A 21,464-nucleotide genomic window follows, 5' to 3' on the forward strand; every position below is an offset into this window, starting at 1 on the left:
TGAATCTACAAGGGAAAAATGAACGGTTAACACAATGCATTTACATGATAAGTAGTGATAGAGGCAAGATATCACACACATACAAAGGTTGAAGGCCCCCCAATCTTTGTTCTCGGCACTAACGAGTATTGCAGTTTTTGCGACTCCATAACAAATCTTCAATTTTCACGAGTGCGATATTGACATGCATTGCCGAGAATTCATTTGTAATTTCATCACCATCAAGTTTAAATTTAGGATAACAACCTAGTGTTGTAGAAAGAGCAGATAAGAAGTAAGAAGACTAATAGAAAATAAGAACTAAAAACAAATAAACAAGCTAGCACTCAAGTTTAATCATTGCTATTTTAATCTTGAGAAACAGATACTAAATCAGCTACTCAAATCTTTCATTGAAAATGTTCTATATCAGGAATCAGGTTTCAAAACTACATTTGATGAAGCTTTTCTCCGTACAATGATATAAATAAAACTGCATTGACCAACTCATATATCTTCCAACAGTAACAACCTGATCTCTAATGGAACATATCCATCTTATCCTCATAGTCCGAGCACAAAAATAAGTGAATCCATCCACTTAGTCGATATATATTCCTGTATAGAGCATAAAGGTCATACTGTACGACACCTATTTTAATTTTGGGAATTCAACTAATAGATGGTTAAAAGAATGTCATTCATGTCAAACTATACATTGATGGTATGATAAATACGTTGCATTTCTTTCACAATATGATAAAGACCAACCAATAAAGAAAGGATGGAGAGAGAAAAGGTATTTCTACTTTCTAACCAATAAGAAATAGTGTAACACATCACAATCTCAAGTTGCAAAGAGACCATTCGGAACGATAGATGACGTTAAGCCATACATAATTAAAATTATTTGTTGCACCTCATGATATAGTACAAAAATTATACACCGGATGCAGCATTTTAGTTTGCATAAAAGTTCTTTTATGTAGGAAAGTAAATTATACCAATAAAACATACTATGAATTCTAGGAGAGATCGCAAGGATTTATAGCTCGGTGTAGCACATAAAACAGGGGTTGTTAGCTTAAAGTATGACATCTAAACAAATGATGTAGTACAACATATATGATTACCCTAATGTAGGTTTTAGTTTAAACATCATGATGCTCCAGTTACTCATTTTAATTGAAGATCAAGCTCAGCATTCTCTTTCTAGTATTGACTTCTTTTTAATAAAAGTCTAAAATACAAATTTTGGTCAATGAGTTTCCACGGCAAAACTGAATACAATTTAACAGAACAATTAGCCTTGTGGAATCTTAATCTTAAGCTAAAAGATGATACAAGTGTGACATTCAGATTCTCCCATGCTTGTTAAATTTTAACGTATAAGTTAAGAGTATGAAATACTTGTACTTTTTCGGAGAAGATATATCAGGTAGTAACCATTACTTTTATCCTAGATATCAAAAGAACCCGAACATGTGCTCGGAAGATAGCTCTTAAAAAAGATTTCTACTTACGGCTAATATGACTACAGCATGCATATGTGCATAGGTAGCCCCATTATCCATAACTTACATAAATAAAAAGGAAGGATGCAAACCTCTTACGAATTATTTATATCAGTGAAGCCAAATCTTAACTTATGCTGAGACATTTAGAAAGAAAAGATAAATTTTGAGGTTGACATGATAAATTTTTGCTTGAGGGAGAAAATTAATAAGTAAAAGGAGAGACGACACAAGATAACTTACAGCAGAGCAAATAGAGCATGACATCCCCACCAAGCCACTTCTTTGCTCGTTTCTGGAGGAAAACAATGTCCACTTGGATTACTATATTTCTTTTGTCAAACACGTGCCTATAGTACTGAACCAACTATCTGTCAAACCAATCTAGAATGTAACGCCTTGCATTTCATTGGCTAGCACATCCGATGGTTCTTAGTAACTCTCTTCTAGAATTAATATGGAGGCTCTAATAGTGCCTCTCATACAGCAAGGCGGTGCAATCTGCAGATACACCAAAAAAATAGAGTTCTTTCACTTAAATCATTAGCCATTACTTAATTAGTTCAGACTTCAGACATCTAGAAAGCAATACTCATGCAAATACATGTGGATCTAATAACTATGTGTCCGTGTTGACATCTATGTTAAATATTTCTACTATAAAATTCAATTATACCAACTATGGCGGTAATGAAATATTTATATCCATGGATTAACCCCTAATATTCCTCGCTATTTTTTGTTAATTTGATCCTTACGGATGGTCAAATCAAAATAAAAATAACAGAACATATGTGTCTACACCCAATTACTAGTGAAATTATACGAATTTTGTTAGAGTAACTACATTGAAGATAAGCGTGAAGTAAGATTGGTTGGCTGAGCGCACGACATTCATCTGCCCTACAAATCCCACGTGTGTCCACTGTGCAGAAGTTACGCATGCTGACGCCTTGCCACCATATTGGCGCCATACTGTAGCTGTGTCCTATTTAGATTCATAATTGTCTTCATACCTCGGTTATTAAATGATCTCCATGAAGCTATGTTAATCTGTTTTGGTTGTGAGAGCAGATCCATCACTATGAAGATGAACATGTCTAGTGACTAAGCAGTGCAAGGATGGAGGTAGCAAGTGCCATCCTTAACTGCAGTAGATTGATTCGTCCCGAGGAAAAAAGGCTTTCGTTCCGCCCTGCATGTCTACAGGAGAAGAGAAGAGCACATGTTAAAGAAACTGGGAGAGAGAGAAACGACTAAGCAGGGGAGGGATGCACTCACCAAATGAGAAGATGACGACATGGCAACCGGCGTCGAAGCCGATGTCCGAAACCCTAGAAATTAGAGAAAGAAATTTTTAGGTTGATGCGGCAAGGCCCATCTGATCATTTGAAGTGGAGAAGAACGTGGCCATCTGATCCTCTTCAGATGCAAATGCAGTCTATCATCAGAAGGGTACCACTGTCGATGCTTGGGAAGGTTCAAGTTCTGTCTTGAGTGTGTCGAACTGAGGAAATAGAGGATTGGAAACTGTCAGTAAATCCTGCCTACTATTGTCAGAAAATGATTTCATCTTGCTCCTAAATTCAAATCACAGTAGCAAATAGCATAATTAGGCACGGCGCGCAAGTGGAACTGTACTGAATTAGGCAGAAGTGTGATATGAGTGGACTAGGCAAGAATAACTGCAAACTCATTCAGAAAATTACAAGAGAAAAGTGGAAGAATTCTACTGCAAGTGAAGTAAATCAAAAGGAAGGAATGGATCCAACAGAATTGAAAGCATGCATCTACCTGGGAGAACAAAGTTCAGATCACCGTACTTCCTTAACACACAATCCCTCAGTCTTCTTTCTGAGGTACCACCTGCATACAAAAAGAAACAGAAGCATTTCCACTCAGCTAATGAAACCAGCATATAATTTCAGGAAAACACCAGTCCAAATCAGTAGTACCTACCAAGAGTAAAAAAAAGCCTAACTGGACTAGACTTGACTTAAGAGAAACTAAGAGCACGCAAAAATATCAGTCACCATACTAGCACTTAGCAATTCAGAGACTGAACTTGCCGAGAATCAGCTAAACACGAAGCAGTTTTTCTAGTTGGTATGGTGTTGTGCTGCTGCACCAGCCAAGGCGCCAACCACAAGTAGGTAAGCAGGAACAGAGATCTCAACAAGCAAGAAAAGAAGCCACAACCACACCAAGAATCCACACAGAAACACTAAAAGTCACAGTAGCACTGTCATCATTATTTTCTGATGGGCGCCACAGCCTGCATGTATTTGGCTATCTGCACATGATAAACCATCTAAACTGCATCAAGATTCATGTTGTTTATGTTGTTTGTTTTGTTGCACTGTAATCGCAACTAACACTGGAGTATTTGAATTAATTATTTGATTTTGGTTGCTAGCATAATCTGGAATACAGTAGTTAAAGTCCACAAACATGTTCTGATACACAGCAAACTTCTAAAAGGAAAATAAACCTTTTTTAAGCGTGAAAAGAAACAATTAAAATTAAAGAGAACCAGGAGAAACGCGGTGAGATTTTTGCATATGATATATTTCACAAAAGATATGCAAATTCAAAGAATAATCTCCCATACTAGATCCACCAAATTCACTTTTTACTTTTGAGTAGGAAGAAATAAAACTGTGTCACGCCTAGTTTTGCCTAACGCAACATCAATCATTCGATTCAGAGCCAAAATAACAACTAGGTCCTTGGCATTTATCCTAGATTTCCAAATAATACCTCACTAGTTCCATTCTAAATGCTTGATGACAGACAAACACGCATATTATTGTTAAATCAAGGCAGACGAGATTAATCCAGGTTAATAATAGATGACCATGTTACAGGCCAATAAGAGCCAGAAGCACCCTACTATTGACCAACCTGTAGTTAACTGGCGAGGAGCAGCACAACCTCAATCAGTGCTATCTCCAGCCCGACCTCCAACATCTGCAGTTATGGGCTCTTGAGCTCGCAGCGCCTCCACGCCTTGTTCCACCATCTCCTCAGCACTTGCAAACATTCAGTTGTGAAGATAGTTGTTAGCACAATTTCCGCATTCGCTAGTAAGAAAAAGGAATCATGCTACTTTGCCTAGTCTATTACAAGGCATCAACTAAGCAACGCGTAAAGAACTGTAAGTATCTACATCAAAGACACATCTACATCAAAGACACAGCTAGTGGTTTTGCATGTTTAGATTATGTTAACGTGGAGTTATAGCCAGAGCCGGTGGGGTCAAAGATGTGCATCACTCTGTCACAGCAAATTAAACTGTTGCTGCAAACATGCGCATGGAAATCAGAAACAAGCCGTGAAAACAATTCCTAGCCCCGATTTTCTTTCGCATTCACTCGTAGAATCATCCCTTCTAACTAATCCATCCACTTACACAGCAGAAGCAATTCACCATGCACCACTACGTGTATAACTGCACGGTGATAAAAAAGCTACCTTTCCATGGCGTAGGGGCCCTCGGGGAGGCGCCTCCCCTGCCGGAGGCAGTCGAGGAACCAGAAGTGGCTGACGATGCAGACCCGGAGCCACCTCGCGATGTTGTACTTCTTCCCCTCGAACCTCCAGCAAACCTAACCGTGGCTCAAACAAGGCAACGCGAATCAGCGGGTGCAGCGGAGACCGGGGTCGACGACGAGCGCGAAGAGATTACCAGGTGGGTTATGGATCTGCTCATGGCACCGACGTAGCTGGAGCCGGCCTCCGAGATGAGCTTCACGAGCCTGTGCCGATCGTCGCCGTGGTAGCCGCTCACCGTCGTTATCACCTTGTCCATCCCCGTCGCCGGCATGGCCCCGCCGCGGGCGCGGGAGACTCCGGGGGCGGGGAGGTCGGCCCGCGCGGTGGAGACGGCGGGCGGGAGGCTGGAGGCGGCGGCGGCGGCTACGGCCGAGATCGGGGGTGGGGAATAGGGAAGGAATGCTCCAATTTTGATCCGCCGGTGGCGTAATTTCACAACTTGATTCTGATTTCCATGCGCGGTGTTGATGCGCAGGTCCCTCGCCATCGCGGTCGGCCGCCCCTGGGCAGGGGGGTTCGTCGGGAGAAGGTGGAATCGGGAGGTGGATCTCCGGCCAGTGAGGAGAGGGAGGTGGCGCCGACAGCCGCCACCGGTGTTGGGGTCGCTCGCCAGCGGGGCTTGTTCCATCCATGAGAGGTGGGTGGGGTGGCGGCGGTCGGTGGGAGATGGAGGCGGGGTGGATCGGATCTGGAGAGACGAGACGATGGGAGGGGTGGATTGGTCTGGATGGGACGAGGGTAGGGTTTGTGCGGTTTTTTTTTTGCCCGCAGCGTTTGGATTCATTGAGAGACGTTCGATCTGTTGGCTTTAACGGCTCAGATCAGCTAAAGTGGGGCTGACTGCCCTACCACGTCATCGATCCGAGGAAAGGAGGTTTTAGCCAATAGGAAATCAGCAAACAAAATTGTGTTTGTTTACCTATTACTTTTGATAAAATAAACATGTTAATATTTAGCAAATTTCTCAAATATTTTTTCTCACCTTCTAAACATGATGAACCAATACCATGTCCAATTTCATATTCTTTAGACCATAGCACATTCCACCAATCAGAATTAAGCGTATATAAATTTTTTGTTGTTTGTTTGTTTCTCTTATATTTTATGCTCTTATAGTTTGTTACAATGACCCAATATTGTCCACATGTGTGTATGTTGGTATGACAAACAACGTTGTCAAAGAGATTTTACATTTTGTTTGCACAAAAAAAATCATTTTCTATTTTGCCAGAAAATAGATTTTCTGTAAAGAACCTACCAAATCTTTGTTGTAAAAATGTAGCAACTCATTTTAAAAATATTAGACAATATATTATGTATAATATAAAATATTATGACACAAACCAACCCATTAGCAAGCATGGAGGATAAATTACCAACCCAATATAAAAGTAAGATGAAAAAATAGCCTAACAAAAAAGTGGTATAAAAAACAGTTCAATACATGGATGAGGTGGAATATAATGGACCCACGAGTGACATGTCAACATAGTTAGAACATGTTACGACATTTTTATAATCGTCGCAAAAGTTATGACGATCTCATCTTATGCGTTACGACGTTTTTGACTCACATCGTCGTAATTTATATGTAGATTTGATCCCCTCAAACGGTTTACGACAATCTCGGATGAATTCGTCATAGATTTATGACGAATTCATCAACGACGTCTTAAAAAACATCATGTATGAGCATATTTCTTGTAGTGAGTTCTGAAACAGGCTGATAAACATCCCTTATGTACTCCTCTGGAGTTATGACATTGATGATATTGGTCTCAACATTTATGGGAGTACCAGAGAGGTAATGCTTGATTCTTTGCCCATTTACCACTCTAGGAAAATTTCCTTCCGTGTTATTGATTTTGATGGCACCGGAACGATATACTTCCTCGACAACATAGGGACCTTCCCATTTAGAGAGAAGCTTGCCTGCAAAGAATCTTAGACGAGAATTGTATAGCAAGACATAGTCACCTACATTGAACTCTCGTTTCTGTATTCGTTTGTCGTGCCATCTCTTAACCTTTTCATTGAACAACCTGGCATTCTCATATGCCTGGGCTCTCCATTCATCTAACGAGCTGATATCAAACAACCATTTCTCACCGGCAAGTTTGAAATCAAAGTTGACCTCTTTGATTGCCCAATAAGCTTTGTGTTCCAGCTCAAGAGGTAAATGACAGGCCTTACCGTAAACCATTTTATACGGTGACATGCCCATGGGGTTCTTATAAGCACTCCTATAAGCCCATAGTGCATCGTCAAGTTTGTTAGACCAGTTCTTTCGAGATCTATTGACGGTCTTTTGTAGGATCAACTTGATCTCCCTATTACTCAACTCCACTTGACCACTAGACTGAGGATGATAAGGAGATGCAACTCTATGGTTGACATCATACTTAGCTAGCATCTTGCGGAAAACACCATGAATGAAGTGTGAACCGCCATCAGTCATCAAGTATCTAGGGACTCCAAATCTTGGGAATATGACTTCTTTAAGCATCTTAATAGAGGTGTGGTGATCAGCATTTTTAGTGGGGATAGCTTCTACCCACTTAGTAACGTAATCCACAGCAACTAAGATGTGAGTGTACCCATTGGAACTCAGGAAGGGTCCCATATAATTAAAGCCCCAGACGTCAAATGGTTCAATGACAAGTGAATAGTTCATAGGCATCTCTTGACGCTTACTGATGTTCCCTATCCTTTGGCATTCGTCACAAGACAAGACAAACTTACGGGCATCCTTGAAGAGAGTGGGCCAATAGAAACCTGATTGCAATACCTTATGGGCAGTTCTATCTCCAGCATGGTGTCCTACATAGGCTTCGGAATGACACTTCTACAGGATCTGTCCCTGTTCATGTTCAGGCACACAACGTCGAATAACACCATCTACTCCTTCCTTATAAAGGTGAGGATCATCCCAAAAGTAGTGTCTCAAATCAAAGAAGAATTTCTTCTTTTGTTGATAGGTGAAACTGGGTGGTATGTATTTGGCTACGATATAGTTTGCATAATCGGCATACCACGGTGCACTAAGTGAAGTGCGGATGACATTTAATTTCTCATCAGGAAAGCTGTCATTGATAGGTAGTGGGTCATCAAGGACATTCTCTAGCCTAGACAAGTTATCTGCTACAGGGTTGTCAACACCCTTTTGGTCAACGACGTGCAAATCAAATTCCTGTAGCAGGAGAACCCATCTGATCAGCCTAGGCTTAGCATCCTTCTTCTCCATGAGGTACTTAATAGCAGCATGATCAGAGTGAATAGTGACTTTGGAGTCAACTATGTAAGATCTGACTTTTCACATGCAAACACGACTACTAAAAATTCCTTCTCCGTAGTGGCATACTTAAGAGTATCAGGCAACTGTTTAAGCTCGAACACAGGATCACCCTTTGGTGGCGGAGGATCCCCAAGTAGTTCAACAGGCAGATTATTCTTGAGAATAGGATATTGTTCTAAGACAATTCTATCTATCTCATATCTCTCCTCCATATTCATATCATTTTCATGCTCAAGAAGATATTGCTCTAAAGGATCTGTAGGAGGTACAGCAATAGAGGCAAGAGCAATGATTTCATCTCTACCAGATGACTCTCTTTCATGGGTTTGTCTTCCAAACTTGGAGAAGTTAAATTCATAAGACACACCCTCGAAACTAACTGTGACAGTCTGCTTAATGCAATCAATGTGAGCATTGACAGTGTTGAGAAAGGGTCTACCAAATATGATGGGACAAAAGCTATATTGTGCAGTACCAAGGACGAGGAAATCAGTAGGATACTTCATCTTACCACACAGGACTTCTACGTCTCTCACAATTCCCAAAGGTCACATAGTGTCTCTATTAGCTAGCGTAATAGTGACATCAATGGGTCTAACTCAGCAGGTGCAATCTCATCTTTGATTTCATCATATAGAGAACGGGGTATTGCACTAACACTAGCTCCCATATCACATAAACCTGTTGGGGAACGTCGCATGGGAAACAAAAAATTTCCTACGCGCACGAAGACCTATGATTGTGATGTCCATCTACGAGAGGGGATTTCCGATCTACGTACCCTTGTAGATCGCACAGCAGAAGTGTTAAGAAACGCGGTTGATGTAGTGGAACGTCCTCACGTCCCTCGATCCGCCCCGCGAACCGTCCCACGAACCGTCCCGCGATCCGTCCCACGATCCGCTCCGATCTAGTGCCGAACGGACGGCACCTCCGCGTTCAGCACACGTACAACTCGACGATGATCTCGGCCTTCTTGATCCAGCAAGAGAGACAAAGAGGTAGATGTGTTCTCCGGCAGCGTGACGGCGCTCCGGAGGTTGGTGGTGATCTAATCTCAGCAAGGCTCCGCCCGAGCTCCGCAGAAACGCGATCTAGAGGTAAAACCGTGGAGGTATGTGGTCGGGCTGCCGTGGCAAAAGTTGTCTCAAATCAGCCCTAAAACCCCACTATATATAGGAGGGAGGGAGGGGAGGAGGCAGCCTCAAAACCTAAAGGTTTGGCCGAAATTGGAGGTGGAGGAGTCCTACTCCAATCCTACTTGGGTAGGATTCCACCTTCCCACTTGGAAACTCTTTCCACCTTGTGTTTTTTCCTTCTCAAACCTTATGGGCCTTAGTGGGAACTTATTCCATCCCACTAGGGGCTGGTTTATCTCTTCCCATAGCCCATGAGACCCCTTGGGGCGTGACACCCCTCCTGATGGTCCCCGGCACCCCTCCCGGCACTCCCAGTACACTACCGATGAGCCCGAACCTTTTCCGGTAATGCACGAAAACCTTCCGGTAACCAAATGAGGTCATCCTATATATCAATCTTTGTTTCCGGACCATTCCGGAAACCCTCGTGACGTCCGTGATCTCATCCGGGACTCCAAACAACATTTGGTAACCAACCATATAACTCAAATACGCATAAAACAACGTCGAACCTTAAGTGTGCAGACCGTGCGGGTTCGAGAACTATGTAGACATGACCCGAGAGCCTCCTCTGTCAATATCCAATAGCGGGACCTGGATGCCCATATTGGATCCTACATATTCTATGAATATCTTATCGTTTGAACCTCAGTGCCAAGGATTCATATAATCCCGTATGTCATTCCCTTTGTCCTTCGGTATGTTACTTGCCTGAGATTCGATCGTCAGTATCCGCATACCTATTTCAATCTCGTTTACCGACAAGTCTCTTTACTCGTTCCGTAATACAAGATCCCGCAACTTACACTAAGTTACATTGCTTGCAAGGCTTGTGTGTGATGTTGTATTACCGAGTGGGCCCCGAGATACCTCTCCGTCATACGGAGTGACAAATCCCAGTCTTGATCCATACTAACTCAACGAACACCTTCGGAGATACCTGTAGAGCATCTTTATAGTCACCCAGTTACGTTGCGACGTTTGATACACACAAAGCATTCCTCCGGTGTCAGTGAGTTATATGATCTCATGGTCATAGGAACAAATACTTGACACGCAGAAAACAGTAGCAACAAAATGACACGATCAACATGCTACGTCTATTAGTTTGGGTCTAGTCCATCACATGATTCTCCTAATGATGTGATCCCGTTATCAAGTAACAATACTTGTCTATGGCCAGGAAACCTTGACCATCTTTGATCAACGAGCTAGTCAACTAGAGGCTTACTAGGGACAGTGTTTTGTCTATGTATCCACACAAGTATTGTGTTTCCAATCAATACAATTATAGCATGGATAATAAACGATTATCATGAACAAAGAAATATAATAATAACTAATTATTATTGCCTCTAGGGCATATTTCCAACAAAACCATGGTAACAGTGATCTCCTATCTTAACAGAAACAACGGGCAGGCCAACTACAGGTCTGTGTTTGTCTTTCACGTGAGGTTTAGCAATTCTAGCGGAGTCCTCACAGAATTTGATAACATGCCCATCTATGTCTTCGGCTAAGAGATCTTTGATAATAGCAACACTAGGTTCAACTCTAATCTCCTCAGGGGGTGCAAGTGGTCTAATGTAACCCCTATGTATCACAGTTGGAGCTTTAGAATAATCCTTCATCCTAGCAGGGTATGGTGGTTTCTCAGTGTAAGCACAAGGAACAACAGGATCACTAAAAGCTATGATTTTCTCCTCAACTAGATTGGTTTTGGCTATGTTGCTTTCTATAGGAGGATGATATTTAAACCAATTCTCTTTGGGAAGATCAACATGAGCAGCAAAAGATTCACATAGAGAAGCTACTATCTCAGAGTCAAGTCCATACTTACCGCTAAAATCTCTAGAAGTGTTTGTCTCAACAAAAGATTTAACGCAATCAAACTGGAAATTCATACCTGAGTCCTTACCTTCCTCTAGCTCCCAATCTTCAGAGTTGCGTTTGATTCTCTCCAATAAATTCCACTTGTGATCAATATCCTTCTTCATAAAAGAACCGGCACAAGAAGTGTCAAGCATGGTACGATCTTCATGAGAAAGCCGAGCATAAAAGTTTTGAGTGATGATTTCTCTCGAGAGCTCATGATTGGGGCATGAATATAGCATTGATTTAAGCCTCCCCCAAGCTTGAGCTATGCTTTCCCTGTCACGAGGCCAAAAGTTATAAATAAAGTTCCGATCACGATGTACTAAATGCATAGGATAGAACTTTTATGAAATTCCAATTTCAACCGATTGTAACCCCATTATCCAGCATCATCACATAGCCTATACCATGTCAACGCCTTATCCTTCAAAGATAAAGGAAAGACTTTCTTCTTTACCTCATCCTCGGGCAAACCTGCAAGCTTAAATAAACCACAAACTTCATCTACATAGATTAGATGAAAGTCTGGATGTGCAGATCCATCTCCTGTAAAAGGATTAGCCAACAGTTTCTCAAGCATACCCAACGGAATTTCATAAAAGATATTTTCAGTAGGTGCCTCAGGTTGAGGAGAAACTCCTCGTGCTTCCTTTCATGGTGAAGATACCCCGAACAAACTCCTCAAAGGAAGAGTTTCCATAGTGACAAGTGACAATAAATTTCAGCACAGTATATAAATGTTTCCTTACCAATTTCCACTTACCAAAGGCGCTTCATTCCCCGGCAACGGCGCCAGAAAAGAGTCTTGATAACCCACAAGTATAGGGGATCAATCGTAGTCCTTTCGATAAGTAAGAGTGTCGAACCCAACGAGGAGCAAAAGGCTCTGATAAACGGATTTCAGCAAGGTAATAACTGCAAGCACTGAAAGTAGCGGTAACAAGTGATTGTGTAGCGAGGTGAAACGTAGCGAGCAAAAAGTAACAAGTAACAAGTAGTAGCAGCGGTGCATCAACTGGCCCAATCCCTTTTGTAGCAAGGATAAGCCTGAACAAAGTCTTATAGGAGGAAAAACGCTCCCGAGCACACACGGGAATTTCTGTCATGCTAGTTTCATCATGTTCATATGATTCGCGTTCCCTACTTTGATAGTTTGATATGTGGGTGGACGGCGCTTGGGTACTGCCCTTAATTGGAAAAGCATCCCACTTATTATTAACCTCTCTCGCAAGCATCCGCAACTACAAAAGAAGAATTAAGACAAAGTCTAACCATATCATTAAACTAGTGGATCCAAATCAGCCCCTCACGAAGCAACGCATAGACTGGGGTTTAAGCTTTTGTCACTCCAGCAACCCATCATCTACTTACTACTTCCCAATGCCTTCCTCTAGGCCCAAATATGGTGAAGTGTTATGTAGTCAACGTTCACATAACACCACTAGAGGAAAAGACAACATACATCATATCAAAATACCGAACGAATATCAAATTCACATGACTATTATCAGCATGACTTATCCCATGTCCTCAGGAACAAAAGTAACTACTCACAAGACATAATCATAATCATGACCAGAGGTGTAATGAATAGCATCAAGGATCTGAACATAAACTCTTCCACCAAGTTATCCAACTAGCATCAACTACAAAGAGTAATGAACACTACTAGCAACCTTACAAGTACCAATCGGAGTTGCGAGACAAAGATTGATTACAAGAGATGAACTAGGGATTGGAGAGGAGATGGTGCTGATGAAGATCATGACGAAGATGCCTCCCATCCGACGAGAGGAGTGTTGGTGATGACGATGGCGACGATTTCCCCCTCCGGGAGGGAAGTTTCCCCGGCAGGATCGTCCTGCCGGAGCTCTAGATTGGATCTACTCAAGTTCCGCCTCGTGGCGGCGGCGAAACCACGAAAAAGCTCCCTCTTGATTTTTTTTCTAGACCAGGACACTTCATATAGCAAAAGAGGGGGGCTAGTGGGCCTTCAGGCAGCCCACAAGCTTGCCCACCGCCACCCGGGGGGTGGTGGCGGAGTGGGGGCTTGTGGGGCCCTGGTGGCCCCCTCCGGTAGTTCTTTCGCCTAATATTTTTAATATATTCCAGAAAAAATCCATGTAAAGTTTCAGGGCATTTGGAGATGTGCAGAATAGTGGACTAGGATTTGCTCCTTTTCCAGTCCAGAATTCCAGCTGCCTGAATTCTCCCTCTTCAAATAATCCTTGCAAAATAAGAGAGAAAAGGCATAAATATGGTACCACAAGTAATATAACAGCCCAAAAAGCAATAAATATCAACATGAAAGCATGATGCAAAATGGACGTATCAGGGTCCAAAAGGATAATACAGGATATTAAGGTTCTCCTTTTAATAAAGAACCGGAACAACGCATTAGCACTTGGTGAACACATGAACTCCTCAAACTATGGTCATCATCGGGAGTGGTTCCGGTTATTGTCACTCCGGGCTTGTCGGGTCATAACACAGAGGAGGTAACTACAACTTGCAAGATCGGATCTAAAACACACATATATTGGTGACAACATAATAATTTCAGATCTGAAATCATGGCACTCGGGCCCTAGTGACAAGCATTAAGCATGGTAAAGTAGTAGCAACATAAATCTCAGAACATAGTGGATACTAGGGATCAATCCCCGTCAAAACTAACTCGATTACATGATAGATCTCATCCTACTCATCACCGTCCAGCGAGCCTACGAATAGATTACTCATGAACGATGAAGAGCTTCATGGAATTGGAGAGGGAAGAAGGTTGATGATGACGATGGCGACGATTTCCCCTCTCCGGAGCCCAAAACGGACTCAAGATCTGTCCTCCAGATGAAGAACAGGATGTGGCGGCGCCTCCGTATCGCAAACGCGACGAAATCTTCTCTCCTGATTTTTTTCGGGATGAAAGTGAATTTATAGAGCTGGAGTTGGGGGCGGCAGACCCACGTGGGCCCCACAAGCTTGGTTGCCGTGGCTAGGGGGGAGGCCGCGGCAACAGGGCTTGTGGCCCACTGGCCCATCCCCTCCGGTGGATCTTTGCGCATGTATTTTTCATATTTTCCAGAAAAATTCTCCGTAAATTTTCAGGAAGTTCCGAGAACTTTCATTTCTGCACAAAAACAACACCATGGCAATTCTGCTGAAAACACCGTCAGTCCGGGTTAGTTCCATTCAAATCATGCAAATTAGAGTCCAAAACAAGGGCAAAAGAGTTTGGAAAAGTAGAAAGCTTCACCCAGGCTCAATGAGATGGATGGATATTTCAAGACCCAAGGCTTACCTGCACAGCCACAAGTCATTATGGGCTCTTGCTTGGTTGGACAACGAGGTGACTCTGGACGGGCGGTGCTACGAGATGTAGAAGAACGGTAGGATTGGATGGGCACCGACAGAGGCTCAGAGGAACCCGTTGAAAGACCATGTTTTGATCATCCGGTTCTCAAACACCCTGAAGTGCGAGGGAGGCGATCAAATCTTGTGGGGAACGTGTGCAAAACTCTGCAGAGTACTCAAAGCTAATCAATTAGCCGTGTCCACGGTCATGGACAACTTGAGCCGAAGGAATTGAGGTTATCAGGAATTCTCAACACTATTAATTATTGATGTGGGTAATATTATAACTTGGGTATGAGAAATGGTTGGTGGAACCTTCTCATTAACAACCAGCGATGTAGTAAATTCTGTTTTTAACCTCTCTCTGGTTGTAGGAAAAAATTGCTTTACGCAAAACTTAAACTACTGCCCCACCTGCCATATATGCATATAGTATAGATGGCATTTTACCCCTCTCTTTTGTGACTTGCCGGCATATTCAATATACTGACCTACACGGCTGCAACGTCTTATGTTGGAGATATTTTCTTCGACGAGTAAGAGTACGATTCTGGGTTACGGTCTGCACTCAACCTGTCGTTGGTGTTTATTGGGACTCCACTCCCCTGACTGTTTCTGCTGAGACTTTGAGGTATATATCAGTTTTACGTTATTTACATGTGATTGCACTTTGATATATACATTGATGTACTGTGTGTGCCAGCATACTGATCCAGGGATGGTACATATACATAGAGGCTTGACTCGTTTTGAGTCGGGTCGCTAGAGGTATGTACGAGTAGCTATATGTTTGATCTCTCTCTATCTCATGTTCTTAATTTTGCATGATCTTGATGGACCACGAGCTTTGTTGATATAGTTGAATCATATAATACAAAATTAAGTACATCAAATTCGTCAAGATCTTGATGTAGCTATTGGGCCTAATTTTTGCACGATTTTGATGTAGCTACTTGGTCTAGTTTGCACTATCTTGATTTACATCAAGATAGAGACGGAAAATGCTAGTTAGTACTTCGTCCAAAAAAATCACGAGGGAGGTGTGTCATACAATCTTGCGTAAATAAATGGTGTGCTACTAAAGATAAAAATTCAGTTCTCCACCCATTCATTTACTAGGGGCATTACTGAAATACCACTTCTGTCAAGGGGCAAATGGGAAACATTCCCCCTAATGGAAATGACCGCTTCTGGAACCTACATCACGCCTTTCACCCGCTCTACAGCCTCTCACCGATGTGTGGGCCCCACCACGCACCCGCTCGCAAGGGTGACGTTGTCTTGTGACCACCGCATATATAGGAACTGTCCTCGACCCCATCTTCCAACTACACACCCGCTCCCCCGCTTCACTAGAAACTTTGCCAAGTTACCAATTCCGGCGAGGTTCCTTTTTCCCAATGACTATGATGAGGCACTAGCGGCCATATGTAGAGGTGTGGTCGTGGAGAACATCAATACACTAGTTGTAGCGGAGGTAGTGTCGTGGCTTGAGAAGAAGAGAAGCCGTGACGAACTACACTCCCTGGGGCTCATCAAGTTTGGGATCGGGCTTGAGATGGAGAACGAATGGGAGGAGTTTCAGGTCAACTCCACGGACTCCGACTTGGAGCTCGGGCATGATGGGTTGGTTGAGGAGGATTACAACGACGACGTTGTTGAGATCAAGCCGTTTGTCTCCATCAGTAGGTCCCTCTCCAAAGGTATTGGTCCCATGTCGCCATAACTGCTTTTATTCAGTGTATTAGGCCTTTTAATTCTTGTTTGCTGTAGAACATACTATACTACCACAATTTCTAATTTTTAGGTAGGACAAAAGTTTAAAGCCGTGTATAAGCGTAGCTGCAATAGACATTTTCTATTTTTACTTGGTTTACACTTATGTTTCCTGGTTTTGTGTGGTTTACGCTCGTATGTTTTTAATTAAATGCGATTTACATTCCTTTTCTCTCTATAAATTGAGTGCCAACAAAAATTTACATATTGATCCCTAGGTAACAGCGTAATTTATGCATCAACCGGCCTACAAAGGCAGCTCCCAAGTTACATTTCCGGTTGCGTTGTTAGGTAGGATAAAGGTTTATAAGCCATGTGTATTATTAAATCTTGGATATTTATAAAATTTTCTATTTACGTTTGCACAATTTTATGATATTTGAGTATAAAAAACTCATGAGTATATTTTCTATGCAAATTATATATTTGGACCCAGAGTTGTTGCTTCGTTCATGCATCGGCCAGTCTTATCCTCCACAAGAAATAAAATCACCCTCAAATTATTATTTTTCGGTGTTTAGTAAGACGCAAAGTCGTGAAGCAAAGTTGCCATGTTAATCTACAAAAATAGTTAATAATGTCTATGTACATGGTAAATCATGAGTGCATTATAAACAAGTTGCAATGCACATTTAGAATTTATAAACTAAATGTATAATAAAGCTCATGATTGCACATACGTGACAGTATCTCAATGTAATAAGTAGATATGTGTGATTTACTAGGGTCATAGCGTTACGAAGTTTTTTATAAAGAAATCTTGGTTGATATTAAGTAATACATATGTCCATAGAGCAACAATGTCATGTTAGTTTAGAAAATGTTAGATTTCTATATACATGGTTAGATTAAGGATGCGATGAGAAATTTGCAATGCTAACTTACAATTTATTTAACTACCATATGTAAGGATAGTTATTACACTTGAAGTACATGCAAGTAACTCAATGGAGTAACTTTTAATTTCTTTGATTACATTGGAGTGAGTAGCTATTGGTGATTTGCAAAAATCCTAAAGTTACACATAGTCATTTATGAGAAGATATTGGTTTGATGAACCTGTCCAATGAACCCAGACTGAAGGAGGATGCGAGTAGTAGTAAATTCATAATATAGATGTGTACTACAATCTTGAGATAATAAATGAAATAACTAGCTATACGCTTATTTGCAAGGACCTTAAAATTACATACAACCATTTATGAAAAGATATTGATTAATTAATTGTTTGGTTGGATGAATCCGTCCAATAAACTCGGGTGGGCTGAGTAGGACCGTAGTAGTACACTCATATTAGAGGTGTGTAGTATAATCTTGAGATAATATATGGTGTAGCTAGGAGTCATTTGCCAAGATCTTGGCATTACACACAATCATTTATGCGAAGATTTTTTTAGCATTACACACCATCATTTATGAGAATACTTTATGTTAAGTGTTCGGTTGCATGATCCGTCTAATAAAAACGGATAAGGATTCCACCATAGTAGTAGTACAATTGTACTATAGGTGTGTAGTACAATCTTGAGCTAATAAATAAAGCAAATAATTATGATTTATTTGCAAGGATCTTAAAATTACATACAATCATTTATGAGAAGATATTAGTTAAACGTCCACATGGTACGGACAAGCACCAGGAGAAGATATTGGTTAAACATCACAAGTGCATAGTACAATCCTCACGACCCTTAAGCCGCTCACGGTGCTGCGGAGAGTGGTGGAGGTGGTGTTGTGGTGGTGGTAGTTGATGCTTCACAAGGATCAGCGGGCTTCAGGTCGAGCTCCACTCCGGGTACTCCGACTTGGATCTCAGGTGTGGAAGGGTGCCTAAGGAGGAAGAAAATGATGAGGTTGTCAGGGTCAACCCGTTCTCTACCAAGACATTCCTCTCGAAAGATATCGGCACACAAGAACATACAAGGGAGAACCTGGGTACCCGCGCACCCTATATGATTTTTTTTAGTAATTCATAAAAGGTTTAAAAAATTCCTAATCTTTTTTGGTATCAAACATCAACAAGTATTGTAGTCGTATAGAAAGATCCGTCAGAGAATGACTCTCGTTGCATCGTGGGTCAAAGCTTCAGCAAAAAAGCTATATACAAGTACCATTCACGCTATATTGTCGTCATCAACTTGTTTTTTTGCCCTGAAGTCAGCAGGAATCATTTCTTGTCGAAATTTTTATACGAGTACAATACTTGATTATGTTTGATTCCAAAAAAGATTTGGATTTTTTATCTAAAAAATTGGATTATTAATTTTTGGGCGCATATAAGGTGCACGGGTACCCGAGAGCACCGAGTTCCCGTCTATCGGCACACATTGCTTCACTAGATTTTAATCTGCTCGTTGTATAACCTTTTGTGGTTAACCACTCTAGAAGCTAAGATATTGTGTGATTGCTCAGATTCCTTGGATAGGAAAAGAAATTTTGTGGGGTTGGTATTGGAATGCTTTATTTACGGGTACTAGGGCATCTCCAATCTTGTGCCGCAAATTGGACACACTAAACATCCGCGAATATGTATGGACGCGTGCGCGGACCCAGATACGGAAACTGGCCATTCAACCCTATACCTCAAATATTTGTCTCTATTAACTTAAAAAATAGTAATGACCTTACATCAAATAGCACTGGTCTTCCATCGTATACAATGATGTCTAGTTTATGAGCCGCAACCTAATCCACTTCCAAATTAATAACCATTGAGAGCTGCAACTCTTCTGCCAAATAGCTTGTCAGAGATGCAAAACTTCCGCCAAATAACTTCCTCCAAAGAAAACAAAGAGGAGAGAGGTTGTGGCATGGGGTACATGGTGGTTTCTGATTGGCAAGGCAAACGCCTGAACTCTCAAAGATCATCCCCAGCTTAGCATCTGATTTGCACAAATTCGGAGGCTTTACTGCATCCACGGATATATCATGTATGCGGCACCGGGTTGGATGAAAAAAATTGGTTGGATGCCCTGACACCTGTTTGTTTAGAGATTTTGGGTTGGAGTGGATTGGATGTTATGAAGTGAATTGGCTTAAGGGCTAGGCGTTTTTCGTTTCTGAGCCATATTTTCCTAAAAGGATTAGGCTGGAAGGCTGGTTTAGGCATTGTTGCTTCAGAGAATCGATTTTGGTTGCTAGATCCTCGATCTTATGATTTATGTTTTTTGTGAGCTTTGATGGTGATTCATATGTTTAGTGTTTATAGTCAAGAGGGGTTAAAAATCCCCAGAAAAGGGACGAATTTCTCAGTTATTTATGGAGGTCTCGGCTTGTTGGATTGTTGCCTTGTTTTAGATGGCTGTAGATTTGCATGGAGATTTTCTATACTTGGTGCAGTGCTCCCACTGAAGGATGTTCTGGTAATTTTTGAGTCCTACTAGAAAATAATCATTGTTTCTGCATAGTTGATAATGGAATATTTTTTTTCGGGTGGTCAATAATGGGATTCATAGATTAATAATTACAGTATGATGGCAAAGGTCTATATCATGTGGTTTGTTCATCAGAACCCTAGATTTCTATAAGTTGTGATGTACTTTATTTTATTTGTTTTGAGGTTGACGGATGCTTTCACCCAAACGTTCTGCGATGGTGCAATGTTCATAATGATTGTGATAGTATACATACTAATTCAGGTCTATGATGAAATTGATTAACTTTTGTGAGACAAGATTGTGTGTGTTCGTCTCTCTTGGCATTGACACTGATCTTCCATTGATCTTCCATCGCAGATGACTTAAGCACCATGCCTACTGCTGGTTTTGATGGTCCTGCACAAAGGTCAGCAAAAAGGAAGAGAAAGACCCATTACAGGGGTATACGGCAACGCCCCTGGGGTAAGTGGGCTGCAGAAATTAGAGATCCTATCAAGGGTGCCCGTGTTTGGCTTGGTACTTTCAACAGTGCTGAAGAAGCTGCAAGAGCTTATGATGTTGCAGCACGCAGGATCCGTGGCAAGAAGGCCAAGCTTAACTTTCCAGAGGACGGAACATTTGCTCAGAAGTCTCATGCTCCCCGTGCTGCTCCTAAAGTACCCAAGCCAAGTGCATCATGGGAACATAGTTTCGTACCAGCAGTCAACAACCTCGCCAAACAAAATTCTTTCGTCTACCCATCTGCTAGCTTCGCATCAAAGCATCCAGTTGTTCAACGTGACCATGTGTCATTTCCTCATGCAATGAGCTCCGTTGCTCCTGTTGAAGCTCCTGTTACAAATATATACTCTGACCGCGGAACTAACTCCTTTGGGTGCCCTGACTTGGGCTGGGATTACCACACCAAGGCTCCACATATATCATCCACTACACGCATTTCTACCATTGCCAAAGGAGACGGATCTCTGCATGTCAAGAATAACACCAACAACTTAATGGTGCCTCATGTTATGGAGAATAATGCTGCCAATTTTGAACCTTGGATGAGATATCTTATGGATAATAGCGTGGATGAGATGATTGATAGCCTACTGAATTTTGATGTGCCTCAGGATGCCGTTGGCAATATTTCTGAGGGAACCGAACCCTCTATATCGGGAAAAAGGGTAAGCCTTCCAATATGAATGTTCAATCCGGGTGATAATATTTTAATTACACTGAACTGTTTGTTCTGTGTTTCAGGAATAAGACTATGGAAGATTTGGAAGCACCTATTTTCTCCTCTGGCTAGCATATGCTTATGTTCAAGCTTAGATACAAAAAAGGTGCATCAGGAGCCTGTATTGTAATCGACCCGCTCCCTAGTTGATTATCGCTGTGTGGCCGTCCTTTTTATGAGTCTGATGAACAGTTGTCTTGTATTTTGTCAACTTTTATGTCATCGCTACAATTTCTGAATGTGAACATCATGAATCTATGTCCAGTTTGCTTTAATCTGTGCACTTCTTCACATTTTTTTTGTTTGGTTCTGATTGTTTATTTCTTTTTGGGATAAAGGTAGCTTATAAGCTACCATGTTTATCTAAGCCGCGTAGCTTAT

The 21,464-nt window shown here is 41.6% G+C and overlaps 1 protein-coding gene across 1 annotated transcript; it reads left to right on the forward strand.

Moving 5' to 3' along the window:
- The first annotated feature begins 15,990 nt into the window (after positions 1 to 15,990).
- On the forward strand, positions 15,991 to 21,332 carry LOC123403580 (ethylene-responsive transcription factor 1-like). Its single transcript, XM_045097504.1, has 3 exons — positions 15,991 to 16,414; positions 20,222 to 21,030; positions 21,107 to 21,332. Exons 1-3 carry the CDS (start codon positions 16,270 to 16,272, stop codon positions 21,110 to 21,112), a joined length of 960 nt encoding a protein of 319 aa, XP_044953439.1. The 5' UTR covers positions 15,991 to 16,269; the 3' UTR covers positions 21,113 to 21,332.
- Positions 21,333 to 21,464: the final 132 nt, after the last annotated feature.

This window comes from Hordeum vulgare, chromosome 6H, assembly GCF_904849725.1.
Source record: "Hordeum vulgare subsp. vulgare chromosome 6H, MorexV3_pseudomolecules_assembly, whole genome shotgun sequence".
In the NCBI taxonomy this organism is placed as follows: Eukaryota; Viridiplantae; Streptophyta; class Magnoliopsida; order Poales; family Poaceae; genus Hordeum; species Hordeum vulgare.

What these genes read in the sequence shown, in the direction of transcription:
- LOC123403580 (XM_045097504.1), top strand. Translation starts at nt 16,270, where the DNA reads ATGGAGAACGAATGGGAGGAGTTTCAGGTCAACTCCACGGACTCCGAC. An exon ending in CAGTAGGTCCCTCTCCAAAG is followed by an intron (nt 16,415 to 20,221) that starts GTATTGGTCCCA and finishes CTTCCATCGCAG; the next exon opens with ATGACTTAAGCACCATGCCT.